This window comes from Sitodiplosis mosellana, unplaced genomic scaffold, assembly GCF_009176505.1.
Source record: "Sitodiplosis mosellana isolate CC-2019 unplaced genomic scaffold, AAFC_SMos_1.0 Smas_scaffold_6226, whole genome shotgun sequence".
In the NCBI taxonomy this organism is placed as follows: Eukaryota; Metazoa; Arthropoda; class Insecta; order Diptera; family Cecidomyiidae; genus Sitodiplosis; species Sitodiplosis mosellana.
The window spans coordinates 19571808-19585130 of record NW_022601467.1 but is presented as its reverse complement, the minus strand read 5'-3'; the positions used below and the strand labels follow the sequence as shown (position 1 = coordinate 19585130).

Below are 13323 nucleotides of genomic sequence, written 5' to 3'. Positions count from 1 at the left end.
CAATTTCAGGGGTTCGAAATCAGTTGTACCGCGTGATACACCGCTCAATATATTTGTGAAAATTATCCAGTTCATCGCACAGGAGCGGCTTGATTTTGCAATGAAAGAAATCGTTTTTGAACTATTATGGGTTGGACGACCAATTAAGGTAATTTACCTGGCCCCAAACTATCTTCTGAAAAAGTGCTTAATTCGAATTTAATTTTCGTTCAACAGATAATTATGACACCGGAGCGTATGAGCATTGGATTGCGAGCATTTTTGGTGGTTGCCGATTCGTTGCAACAAAAGGACGGTGAACCGCCAATGCCGCGAACGGTGGGCGTTTTGCCATCGGGCAATACGTTACGCGTCAAAAAGACATATATCAATAAAATGTTAACCGATGACACGGCCAGAAGTATTGGAATGTCAAGCTATTTCCCTCATGTTCGTCGCGTTTTTGTCGAGATTCTACGAGCATTGGATGTGCACTACGGTCGTCCGCTGATGATGACAAACACACAGAATTTGAACAAAGAGCCCGACGAAATGTTGACCGGCGAACGTAAGCCACGAATTGATTTGTTCCGGACATGTGTGGCAGCCGTGCCTCGTCTGATCCCCGACACAATGACAATGCACGAACTGGTCGATATGTTGGCTCGTTTAACCGTGCACATGGATGAAGAGCTTCGCACATTGGCCCATCAATCGTTGCAAACACTGCTCGTTGACTTCCCCGACTGGCGACAAGACGTCATTCAGGGCTATACGCAATTTATTATTCGTGATGTTTTGGACACGTTCCCACATTTGGTGGACAAATGCACAATGCTGTTGCTAGTTTTTATCAACGTATGGCGTAGTGCATTGGGCAACTATAGTACGGGCTCATTGTTAAAATCAACCACAACAGCAACGGTTAGCACGACCACGGCCACCGTATCGCAAGCCCCATCGTCATCGGTACAACCGACATCAACGATTAATTCCAATTCCAGCGGAGCGTCCAGTTTGAATTCAAGCGGTGTGTCAAGCATTACACAGACAACTGCAATCAATGCATCCGAATTATCATCGAAGAAGAACGATCAACTGCCACTAACCACCACCATGCACTATGTGGAAGGATTTGCGCTGGTGATGCTGTGCAACTGTCGATCGTATCTACGAAAATTAGCTGTGAATATTTTAAAAGACGTAAAAAATCTCTATCGTGCCTTGGGACTTCCGGAAACCGAGCAATTTCTCATCGATGTTATTGATAAATGTTGTCCAGCGGTAATTGAAATTTGCTCATCTTGAATCTAAACATATGTTATCTTAAAATCTTTCGAAATCTTCAGTTGACAAACAAAACTTACTTATTTTCCTCCTTTTTTTATTTGCAGGTACTCGACAAATGTTTGCCCATTTTACCGCAAGTTGATCGAATGGCAATGCTAAATGCAAACGTTATCGATTTGCAGTGGATAGCGGAACGCACGGGCGGCCATTGGATTTCGGGACATGTTGAAGGTGGCATTGGTATGGATTACATTTTAAATGGACAATAATTTTGGGTTTTTTTTTCTCTTTCACTCTATCCATTTGTTGGTCATAGATTCAACGAAATCGTCAACAAGCACATTGAATCTAAATCAAACATCGTCCACATCTGCTGGAGACCCGTGGGCTATTTGTTTGTTTGGTTTTATGGAACGTGAGCGTGTGCTGCAACAGTGTCCAGCCGTTGTCGCTCAAGCATGGCCGATATGCTATCAACGTGTTACCACTTTGTTCAACGTCATTGATCCCACGTAAGTGTTTTTTCGCCAAAGGTTTTTCCCTGCAAGGTATTTCATCGGAATCGAAATTGGTTAACCAAGAAAATAAATTTGTATTTTATCTCAAATAGGCCGGTTAGTGATAATCGAGCTTCGTTGCTACGAAGTTCAGCACCGCCAAAAAAGACACCATCCGAGAGCCAACGCGACTCGTTGTCTCGCCTCTGGAAATATCAAGTAATAATGGCGATGCGGCTCGTGCCACCGATTCCAAGTATAGCGGTTCGCTGTGCATCTCCTGATCTTAGTTTAAGGTATGTCATTTCAATTTTACTTTGACAAACACAACTTCAGGCATTTACATATTTTGAGTTACATTTGCGCTTAACTCATACCATCCGTTAAACACTTTTTTGTTGATCATTCGTAATATCAAAATCGAAACAAACATAAACCAAAAAAAAAGAGACAAATTCTATGATTTGGACGAATTCTCAATTCGAAAGAAAAGCGTTTCACATTATTGTCATGTTTTTTTCCTTTTCTTTAGTTCATATCGTTTTGTTCTTCTTCTTTGGGATGAATCTCTTTTCTTTATATATCAAATAAAATGAGAAAAAAAAGAAAAGAAAATGCATATGTATTATGTGTTTGTAGTAGAGATCGCATTTGTGTTGTCGGTCGCTGGAACGATTTGGTGAACCATCATCTTTATAAATGTGTGATCATTTGTATTTTCTCTCACGTCATCATCAATTGATGGGCCTTAGTTTGTACATGGTGTTTATCAGTTAGCACTTGCATTATGAATTTTACACCATTTTGTTCCATATAATATCTTGTATTTTTTTTCTACATTCATATGATTATTATTTTTGTTGTTGTTAGATCAAATTCCGTTGTGCTAGCGAATTTATATTTTCTTTCTGTTATCTCACTGTGTGTATGTGAGGGCTATCGTAGTGAAGCCGAAAAAATCGGAACAAATCATTCTGTGTAATTAATTGAAATGTCGAGTGTCGATTTTGTTAAATCATAAACATCCACCCATAAACACAAACACAATTACATGCATCATTGTTGTTGTTGTCGTTATTTGTATATGTGTTTTTGGTAATGGGGCTTCTGTGCCGAAAGTGTAACATCAAAAACATTGCTAAAATTCTGGGTGGGCTAGACCATGTGTGATTGTGTATTTATCCAAGCTAACGCATAATTGAATCCTTGTAGGTCTTTGAAAAGACAGACACCGAGAGACTTATTTTTATTCACAACATCTCTCTTGTTGGCATTCTTGATAGTGAATTTCAATTATTTATCGCATATACTATAATATGTTATGAGTGATTTTCTTTAACGTCATCTCTATCACTCCTTCGTTGTTTCCTTTCCAATCTCTCTCTCCCTCTCTCTATCTCTCTCACTTTGTCTTTATCCTTCTCTCTTGTTTTCTTAACATATATTCGCTAAACTACTTCTTGTGATTCTTATTTTGTTTTTCATTATTTGCACTCATTCTCACACTCAGACAAATAATAATAACTTCATTGTTGCTGACATCTGTTTTTTTTCTATTCCAATCAAATCCATTGCGTTTTCGTTCTCTCTTTTTTTCACAAATTGTTATTATTTTTAATTGTTTATTTTTGAATAAATGAACAAATTTTTTTAGTATGCATGAACAATCGGATTCTCGTTCGCTTTCCGATTCCTTGGATAACATACCATCGAATGTTTTTGGACCGGAAGGGCTTGTGACGAGATTCACATTACCGCTTTCTTACGGCCGTAAAGAAGCTAGACAAAAACGCGTTGGGTAAACGAAATTCATTTGAACACAATGAAAAAAAAAATCGAAGAAAAAAAAATTATAATTGAAAACAAGTTTGACATTAGCCAAACAGCCAATTTTATTTTCCATTGATTAGGTGTGTTGATTGTTTAGTTTTGCCATGAATATTTTTTTTTGTTCTGTTCATTTCGTTCGAAAGTTTTTCTTAAGCATCTCCATTTATCTGTATGATTCCTACCGAAAGAAAAGATTGTATAGAAAAGCTCGATTTTGATTTATTTTTATTCGCATTGCTGAAGCGCACCAATTGTTCAATCGAATTTCAAGCATTTTTCGTTTTGCTGTTTGTTTTTTATGCGATGAAAGAGAGTATATTGACAGATAAAATTGACGTATGTTTGATGTTTCACCCAGAAAATTATCGTGGTTGTGTGAATTTTTTTTTCGCTCCTACATTGACATATTGCACGGACGACAATACATCAATTTTATCTGTCAGAAATCATGTCGATTTTCATTATTTCGACAAAGCGAATGTGCTTTTGGATGATTTTATTGATGATGGAAAAACCGTTTGAGAACAAGTACCAGTGACATGGCAAAAATCACGTTTTATTCGGTGCTTGTTTTTTTTGTTTTCTTGTTCAAGGGTGAAAATAAAAATCGTATACGTGTTTGTATTGGCATCGAAAAACATTCAAACTGATACTCTCTTTTGTACGTTTAAAATTAGTAACTGTATCAGTGAATTATTTGTTTATTTCTCTTCAAATTTACGAACACTCCTGCCTGAAGCCTTTATAAGCAACAGCTTTTTTGTTGATACCTTTCGAATTTTTCGGTTTAAACTTTTTATTTTTGTTGTGTATTGCGGTGTAGAAAACTTAGTCACTTGAAGCACTTTGTGTGTAAAAATGTTAACATTAGCAAGCATGGGAAATTTATCTATTTTTAAGTGTAAATTGCGAACTGTTGAAGAGCATAGCGATCTTGGAAATAAAGAAAAAAATACGGAAAATTTTCTCATTTCCGAGAATTTATCTGAACTTTTAGCAGTTAAGCAAATGAGAAATCAAATTTCGTATAAGTAGTTGTTTTCTTTTGCACAACAACAATAACGAAAAAAAAGACACACATATACAATTTCTTACACACACGCTTACATGAAAATTCGGAAAAATTTAACCAAAAAAAAAAAAAAAAAAATACACAGAATTTGTTCGAAATACGGTCCCAAGCTGTTACAGTTTTTTTTTAGTGAGCTTTTTTATACAAATGTGTTTTGTTGTGTTTTTTCTTCTTACTTCTTTTGACTTGAATACACAAATAAAAGCAGTTGAAATTCACAAAAAAGAAATTTGTCGGTGGATTCACGGGGAAATATACACACAAAATACAACACCCCACAAACAAATAAAATACACCATAGAAATTACCTCCAAATTTTGCCAATATTAAGCTAATGAATTGTTTGTTTTTGTTTTCATTTTTTGTTGGTTTTGTTTTGAATTTCACGAAACCATGTGAATATCATCAACACACACACACAAACAGCTCATCGCCAGACTCGTTAAATGCAGATCGAAGTGATAAATCAAATGCAATTTCACCATCACCTGTTGCACTTTACAAATTAGTCGTACCACTATTGCGATGTGAAGTGGTCGATGTTCGTGATGCAGCTGTTAATGCGCTGGGAATGATAAACCATGATGCTTTGAAGTAAGTTTTATAATATCAAGATTATATGCAATGTTGAAGTGAAATCGAGTTGGAAAATTCATAACTTTTGATACATTGTCAGAGATTTAATGGACGAGCTGGTGCTTTACATTCGAGAGGCAGTCGATCGAAAGCAAGAAAATATGCGTCGAAGACGTCGTCGTGATGCATTACGTTTGCAATTAGTCAAAGTATTGGAGAAAATTGCTGAAAATCGAACATTCGCCGTCAGGTAAAGTTATTTCCGAGATTATAATGTTCGACGATGAGCCCGGGCAACTAATCGCTGTTAATTTGTTTCGAATAAAAAATTTCAGTCCATGTGTCATTGAGCGTGACACAATGTCGTTGCATCCAACATTTGTCGAATATATGGACGGCGCTCGGCTCTATCTCGAAATGGAAACGGACAAGGATAACATCAGTATACGCGAAGTGAAAATTCATTTTTGTGATTTTATCCGAAAAATGATAAAGAACTTTTCATGTGAGTTAATCAATATAATAAATCATCAAGCGTTCGTGTCTAAATTGGAAACCATTTCCATTTATACAACGTGCTATCATCACAAAAATGGTTCTATAACAGAAGGAAAAAACGAAGCAAACAATTAGCCTGTCGTTTTATATGTTCAATGACTGATGAATATAAAGTCTAATCATTTCATTTTTTTTTCATTTTCTTCTTCTTTTCATTCGACGCTAATGTCACCACCGCCGGTTGCTGTCGTTTTGTTATCATGAATTGTGGGGGTGATTATCGTTTGTCATCAAGCAGTGGAGAGTCGTGCAACATTGTTGTCAAATGATTTGAAGCGGCATTTATTTAATTTGTTTGCATCATGGAGTGGACCAACGGCAAAACCACTCGGTTTTTCACATGCTGGCTTCAGTGGAGCGAACAGTAATGGTGGAGCGAGCACAGCAGGTGCCAATAGCAGTAATAACAGTGTCGGCATTAGCGGTACGATTGCAAGTGGGACGAGCATAAGCTTAGGAAGCATTTCCGTTGAAGAGGAAAAATTGCAATTTAGTGCGCTACAAGTAAGTCAAAGGCTTTTACATTGAAATCATTATTATTATCTTGCTGTTTGCTCGCGAGCGATCGCTTTAGAAATTAATTATCGAATAGTTTACTTGCAACGCCTTTATAATGAATGCAATCTGATTTGTATGCAACGTACATTTCTATTCTTTTCTTTTCTTTGGTGCGATGTAGGCGATGAGTGCACTATTGTGTTGCGGCCCATGTTTTGATCCACAATATTTAACTGAAGAAGGTCTCATTTATCCTTGGCTCGATTCCCTGTTGATCTCCATGGACGAAAAGGTAAATAAACGCCATTCACAATTTGTTCCAGTTCAATCTGGAAACCGATTCGCTAGATAGATTTTTTTCATATCCGATAGCCTTTTCATAATCTAAATCTTAAATCCTTCATGTGAGCTACTTTGTTTGAATGCCATGTAGCCCACGACATTGGTTTGTTTGTTTACCAAATACAAAAACAATAGAATGGTTAAAAAATTGATTGAACATCGGAAAAAACAATCGACCGTTCTTTTCATTCATTTTTTGTGTGTGCTGAATTTGAATGAAAATACAATTTAATCAACAGGTTTATGATTTGGCCCGAGACATTGTCGTTTTATTACTCGAATCGAATCCAGATAGTGGCCATTTATTGGAATGGGTTATTGATCGATGCTACACAGCACAACCACGCGAAGCCGACATCTGCTTTCTATCACTAGCAACAGTATTTAGTGCAAGGTAAGTTCATTTCAAATATTTATTTAGTTTTAGCCAAGTGAATAGGAACAAATTCCTTGAACACAACTTTAAGATGTTGTGCAAACCTTGAAACGGTTTCGAAGATAGTTTGGCAAACGGTTAAGATAGCAAAATCGTTTATGGAGCAACAAACAGTTCTTAATCAGAAACCTTGATGGTGAACACTTATTTCGAATCGAGTATTCTAATGAAATATATCTTAAAAGACTTGTTACCAGATAGCTAACAGTTTGTGGCAAAGAATAACACCAAGTACCATGATACCAATCGACAAAATGAGGGCAATCAAAGACGAACTTCTTTCGCAACTTTTCCATTTGTGAATGGAGGAAAAAAATACAAATAATTAAGGGTTATTGGAAGTTATAGCTATTTGAAACGTGAGGGAAAACACAAAATTTAGCTCAGTTTTGATAACATTCACAATCAACCGTAACTTAATTAAGATACACATCTAGCACCTCGAGAAGGAAACAAATTAAGGATGCTTACTATTCAAGTCTTGACTCAATATGGACACATTCTAAAAAAAAATGGTCCTTTTCGAGGGCTTGAGCTTAAGTGAAGCTCAATCGAGAGAAATTTATAATCTTTGATGCTTCATACTCAACCCTTGCTGGGTGAAAGGGAAATTAGCATTTTTTTTCACATTTAATTTCTCGGTTTTTAAATCCAGTTTCCTTTAAACCGGTTATTTTTTCTAATTGATGTATAAATATATTCCAAGGGCAATTATTCATATAGAACAAAACTAACCACATGCAAATAAGCTCTAGTTTTGCCAGCTGTTCAAAATAAATGCGCTTGAAAACATAGTCGAAGGATAGCTTAGTTGGAAACTGCATTTTTAGCTCAGAATAAAGTATCCTTCAAATAATTCTTATTTTCATCTTATTTTCAAACAACAGTTTTTTTGTCAATCACGCAGCGATTTTAAGCGGGTTTCTATTGTTCAATTTCTTTTATTATTGGGATAGTGATTGTATTATAACTCATTTGATCAGTGGATGTACATTTGAAAAAAAAGCAAAAAAAAAATAAAATTGAGAATGGAGCCAATGTGTCCTTCTATTCGGAATATTTTTTTCAAATCGGATCGGTCCATGCTATTAAAAGTGAATTTTCTCCGACTCCTTGTCCGCAACTTGTTCGAACCATAAAGTTTATGTACAGATAGCATGCATGCAAAACTCATCAATATCATCTCGAACCCCATCGTTTCACCGTTGAAAATTCAAATGATGATGGATTTAAAACTCGACATGTTCGCACACCGACGATGATGAAAAATTCAAATTTAATAATCATATGTTGCTTTGGTAAATTTTTTCATTCGAAAAGCTCCTGCATTCAAATTTGTAATTGAAGAATACGTACATTGAACATGTTCAATAGAATAATGTTCGATATTTACTGTATCATTCTAACTTTCTCCTGTCTCTTTCATAAATTATATTACGGGACCTATCAATTATTCCACTCATGGATTTGTCATATATCAAAACATTTTCCCGCAATGTACCAAGCAACTTTTACGTAAGCAGATATGCACACACACATCGACACACCCATGTATGGAATAAAGTCTACCCAACTCCGAATTTACTGAGCGGCTGTGCACACAGCAAAGCCGCTTTAAAATCAGCCTACGAGCCCAACAAGCTCGATAGTCTGACAATAATTTTCGAGTAACGTTTCTGTCATTATGGTTGCCATACATTCGGGTACTTGATTGGATGTGCGAACAATGACTCTTTGTTCATTTTTGACATTTGTCGATTTTCGATCCCTATCGATATGGTAATTTATGGGGCAACGAATTTTTGCGGGTGAAAACTCTGGTGCAGAGAAACGCGACATCCTATACTCTTTTGATTTAATACTTTATTTGATCGTTTGATGTGGTATGTGACGGTTTTTTATGTTCGGCTCCGTTCAATACCAGAATTTATCAACTCATGTATAATAAAGTGACTCGTGATTTGATTATTCCCATTTTTTCGGTGTTGCTAATAACACAGAGACAATGATTTCTGATTGAATATTCTGATTGATGGATTTAACACCCTGTTCATGATGTACTGGGGACACTTTGTGGGAAAATCATCGCTGTAATGGAAAATTCATTCAAATTTAAATCATACGAACTTGTTCGATTATTTTACAGAATTTTTTCTCTTCCTCTTTCTATCGATGGTTTATTTGATCGACAAAAACCAAAATCTGCTTCATTTGCTTAATTTGATTTATTCAAAATTCAATGCGTGGATTAATACATTGTCTCTGTGTACTTTTTTTTTGCATTGCAGGGAATATCCATGTGATCACTACACATCTGTGATAAATGTTACGGTACTGATGACCGGATGTCCACGTGTCGATGTTCATACAATAGCTGTACAGTTGCTGCAAGTGTTGGACAAACGATTTTTCGGTAATGTGGGACCCCTCCAAACTGAAGGCGAAAAAGGTAGGATTTATCTTTGTTTATTTTGGTTGTTTTTTCCCCCTTTAGTACCACATTGATACACTTTTTTCGCGTTCTAAAAACTTTTCCTCAAACGAATCGTTTGACTTTGTGTGTTTTTTGTTCGTATATTTTTCATTGATGTGTATTTCAACGAAAATGGAAACCACTTGAGATATCTCAAAAGGAAAAAAAATGAAGAATGATGCGAGGAAAAACAAAGCGAAGAAAAAAAGTTTCGCTTCTACCTCTATCCTGGATCATATGCATTTAAGTAAAACTCGATTCTCTGGCGAACTTTTACACCCGTTCGGCGTGTCCAACAATGTTAGAGCAATCAAACAATCTTTAAACGAACCATATCCCCGCGTGCACATGCATGACTTCATCAAATATTGATATTCATTCATCTATGATGATGGGGATCTAATCGCTATGAAATGATACAATGTATATGCAGGAAGTTCGAATCGCATTTACCATGTCGAAGGCGTTTGAACATTCCATAGCGATTGTCGGTTGACCACAGCAGATTCACTTTGTTGTCGAAATTTCGACCACGTTCGATCATTTGAATGGGTGGGTAACGGTAGATGCACAAAAATAATTAGATGTGTTGTCGTTGTCGTTGCCATCATAGCCGCTTGAAATATCATCAAAACACTGAATATTTCAATTCCAATGCATTGGAAAACTTCAAAAGCTTCATTCTTATGTATTTTAACACATCATGTCCAAGTGTAAATGTTTGCTTAAAAAAATCCCCAAATTCCTTAACACACACTCTGATTTCAATTGTGGAATCAAAGAATTATTTCAATTGTGGAATTAAAGAAGCCCATCTGCATACAGAATCGGAATAAAAAAAAACGAAAGATTATCAGAGGAAGTAGACGACATTCACAAGCCTCTAGTTCGTGGAAGTAAATCGATATATTCGTACATATTTTTCCGAATAATAGCAATCCGCGCGCCCTAATGCGTTCTACGTCACGAATGTTTGGCCAAAGGAAACATACGGCGAGAAGCGAAAGAACAAACAGCAGATAGAAGAGAGATTGCGGAGGATGGAGGAATGGCAGCAAGCATTTTAAATGTGCGTCGTCTGCGAATGAGGGCGTCATCCGCCGAATTTCTCAAGTCAATGAACACGGATAATAGTAATCATATTTCAGGCAAGTGAATGGCCTGATCGATCGATTCATCGTTAACTTAATTTCAGAACATTAAAATCAAATATTTGCCCGAAAGTAGAAGCAAAAGTCGAAATCGAACGGAAATCATGGAAAATATCGGTGCCGACGTCCCTTCATTTTCTCTTTATCTTTGTGACCGGCTGCACTCAATTTGAGTAAATATCGATTGATTGAAAGTAAAATGTGAGTTTCATTTGCCAAAGAATTTTCTATTTGGACAAAGCTATCTGATTGCTGAAAAAACACACACGCCAGAAACAGCAAATGCGGGACACACTCACACAAAAGGAAGAAGAATGATGAGCGTTTTTCAAGTTTCAATGAAGTGATAAAGAAAATCATTTTTGTTAATGTGTCAACAAATCTATTAGCATTGATCTTTCGTTTATTTAAGCCGAAAATCGGTGCTCGGTTTTGGGTTGCGGATAACGGTCGGTAGCTAGGTTCTCGGAACTCAACGTATCTGTTATCATAAAATGTTTTTTTTTCTTCTCGGCTGTTATTGAATACGTGGAATGCTATTGCAGTGTGAGAACAAGAGGAGAAAAATTATGGTTTCGGTTTGACGTTGAACGTAAGGCCTTGTTTACTGAATTATCGAAAAATGTTCTTTATATTTTTTTCTCTTGCTCATTTTTCGACGTTTGAAAAATGAATACTTCCAAAGTAAATAGGGTTTTCTTCTCTGTTGCGTCTTGATTTCGTGTTAGTTGTTTCACACACTGCAACATTTATGAGTGTAAAGACTAGTATTGAGATGGGGCAATATAGAGGTTTCAACTATTTTAAGATGAATTTACACCGAAATTTGGGTAAAATGAGTTATTTTCTATGCGTGTGTCCAAACGGCTACTGTTCATATACGCGCTAATACATAGGCACGCACTGGCGCCGAGTCTGTGAATTTGTATGTATTGTATGAGTTGTTGAGTACAAAATTTACAATACATTTATTTATTTATTTATTTATTTATTTATTCAGGCAAATGTTATACATGAACGCCCCTAAAACTAAATAGTTACATCTCAATAAATAATTAACTTTTTTTCTTATGTTTTGTAGTGACTCTGTTTGTTTTGTAAATATATTTCTGTTTTTTTTTGTTTCTTAATTTGTTACATTGCAAGTTTTTTGACTGCTCTTCCAGTGTAATTTTTTTCAACTGGTTTTTAAATGTCTGTATTTTGTGAATTCTTTTCATTGGCGATGGCAAAGAATTGTATGAATTAGTTCCCCTGTTAATGATAGAATATTTTCCCCAATTATTTTTGGGTTTAATTTTGCGCAGTCTTTTTGATTGTCTTGTTTCATACTCGTGATGCTTGTTGTTAAAATCTAATTTGATATCTGCTTTTAACATGTACGTGCCTATGTATTAGCGCGTATATGAACAGTAGCCGTTTGGACACACGCATAGAAAATAACTCATTTTACCCAAATTTCGATGTAAATTCATCTTAAAATAGTTGAAACCTCTATATTGCCCCAACTCAATATTAGTCTTTACACTCAAAAATGTTGCAGTGCATGCGGATAAGTGTTGTATGCGGTTTTGTTTTTTTTTCTATGTTCAATTTCGGTAACACGTTCTATTGGAATACATCAACCGCATCGTAATCATCGCCTATCCCTTAGGCTAAGGGCCTTGGGCATCTGAATACATTAAAGATGCACAACGTTGATTTGTAAACAGTATGTGCTTGTTTGTATGGGTTCGTTTTATTTTTCATTTTGGATGAACATACATCTTAACTATCTCATGTATGCTTGCCAGGCCCGTAGCCAGGATTGATTGTATGGGATGGCATGACCAATTTTTGGGGTGGCGCGTAATTTTCAATATTTCAAAAGAAATTTTTGATATTTAATATCCCGAAACTTAATTTTCCCTTGATTTATTGTAAAATTTTCTTCAACCGTCGTCGATTTCGGCTTTCTTGGACTGGCGGCAAATCATTTTCAACCATAAATTCAGTTGCTTTAGTTTCAAATTCGTTGAAACTTTTTTATTTTGTAACTTTTTTATGTCCTTGACGTACGGTGGATTTCGTGACTACGAAATTGGTTAACGTTCCAATCCTATGGACGCTGCCATATTCAAAATTTACGTGCGATATGGTGCCCGCACTCAATAGTTCCACCTATTTTAATAAGGAATCTATGTAGGGGGCGCTGCCACATCGTCATTTACATCGACTCAAGTATCGTCAAATATAATAACATTGTTTATATTGGCTTTTAGCGCAGTACGGTCCTTGATGACCAAATCAATCAGTGGGATTGCTCTGACGTAGCTCATTTCTCGCGACTGATGCAATTTATTGGCTGGCTCCAATAAATCTAACACTCTTTTCAAGAATAAGAGCATGTGAATGAATTTTGGCTTTTGAATGGCGTGCAATATATGTAAACAATAAATGTCGCAGACGATAAATATTAGTTATAAACAATATCATATCGAGAATGATTTTATAGGTCTCAATATCAAGTCATTATAGAAGATGGAATAAAACAAAATTCAGAAGTCGTTCGGCAATTCGTTTGGAAGTGTATCGTTCGGCTGCTTTCTTGTGTTGACTAATACTATTGAAGAACGTAATGC

At 36.0% G+C, this 13323-nt stretch overlaps 1 protein-coding gene across 21 annotated transcripts in view; it reads left to right on the top strand.

The window, feature by feature from the left end:
• Positions 1-13323, top strand: part of LOC129578748 (protein furry) — a 41707-nt gene that overhangs the window by 7423 nt on the left and 20961 nt on the right. For 6 of the 21 annotated variants that reach the window (XM_055467805.1, XM_055467804.1, XM_055467796.1 and 3 more), the window contains exons 4-15: positions 10-148; positions 217-1263; positions 1374-1509; positions 1586-1781; positions 1880-2062; positions 5095-5262; positions 5345-5494; positions 5580-5749; positions 6041-6306; positions 6482-6592; positions 6882-7036; positions 9367-9527. In XM_055467805.1, the coding sequence (XP_055323780.1) occupies positions 10-148; positions 217-1263; positions 1374-1509; positions 1586-1781; positions 1880-2062; positions 5095-5262; positions 5345-5494; positions 5580-5749; positions 6041-6306; positions 6482-6592; positions 6882-7036; positions 9367-9527 (2882 nt within the window). Of the gene's footprint in view, positions 1-9; positions 149-216; positions 1264-1373; positions 1510-1585; positions 1782-1879; positions 2063-3420; positions 3565-5094; positions 5263-5344; positions 5495-5579; positions 5750-6040; positions 6307-6481; positions 6593-6881; positions 7037-9366; positions 9528-13323 lie in introns of all 21 variants that reach the window. The other 15 variants (XM_055467806.1, XM_055467797.1, XM_055467807.1 and 12 more) reach the window with 3 other exon arrangements.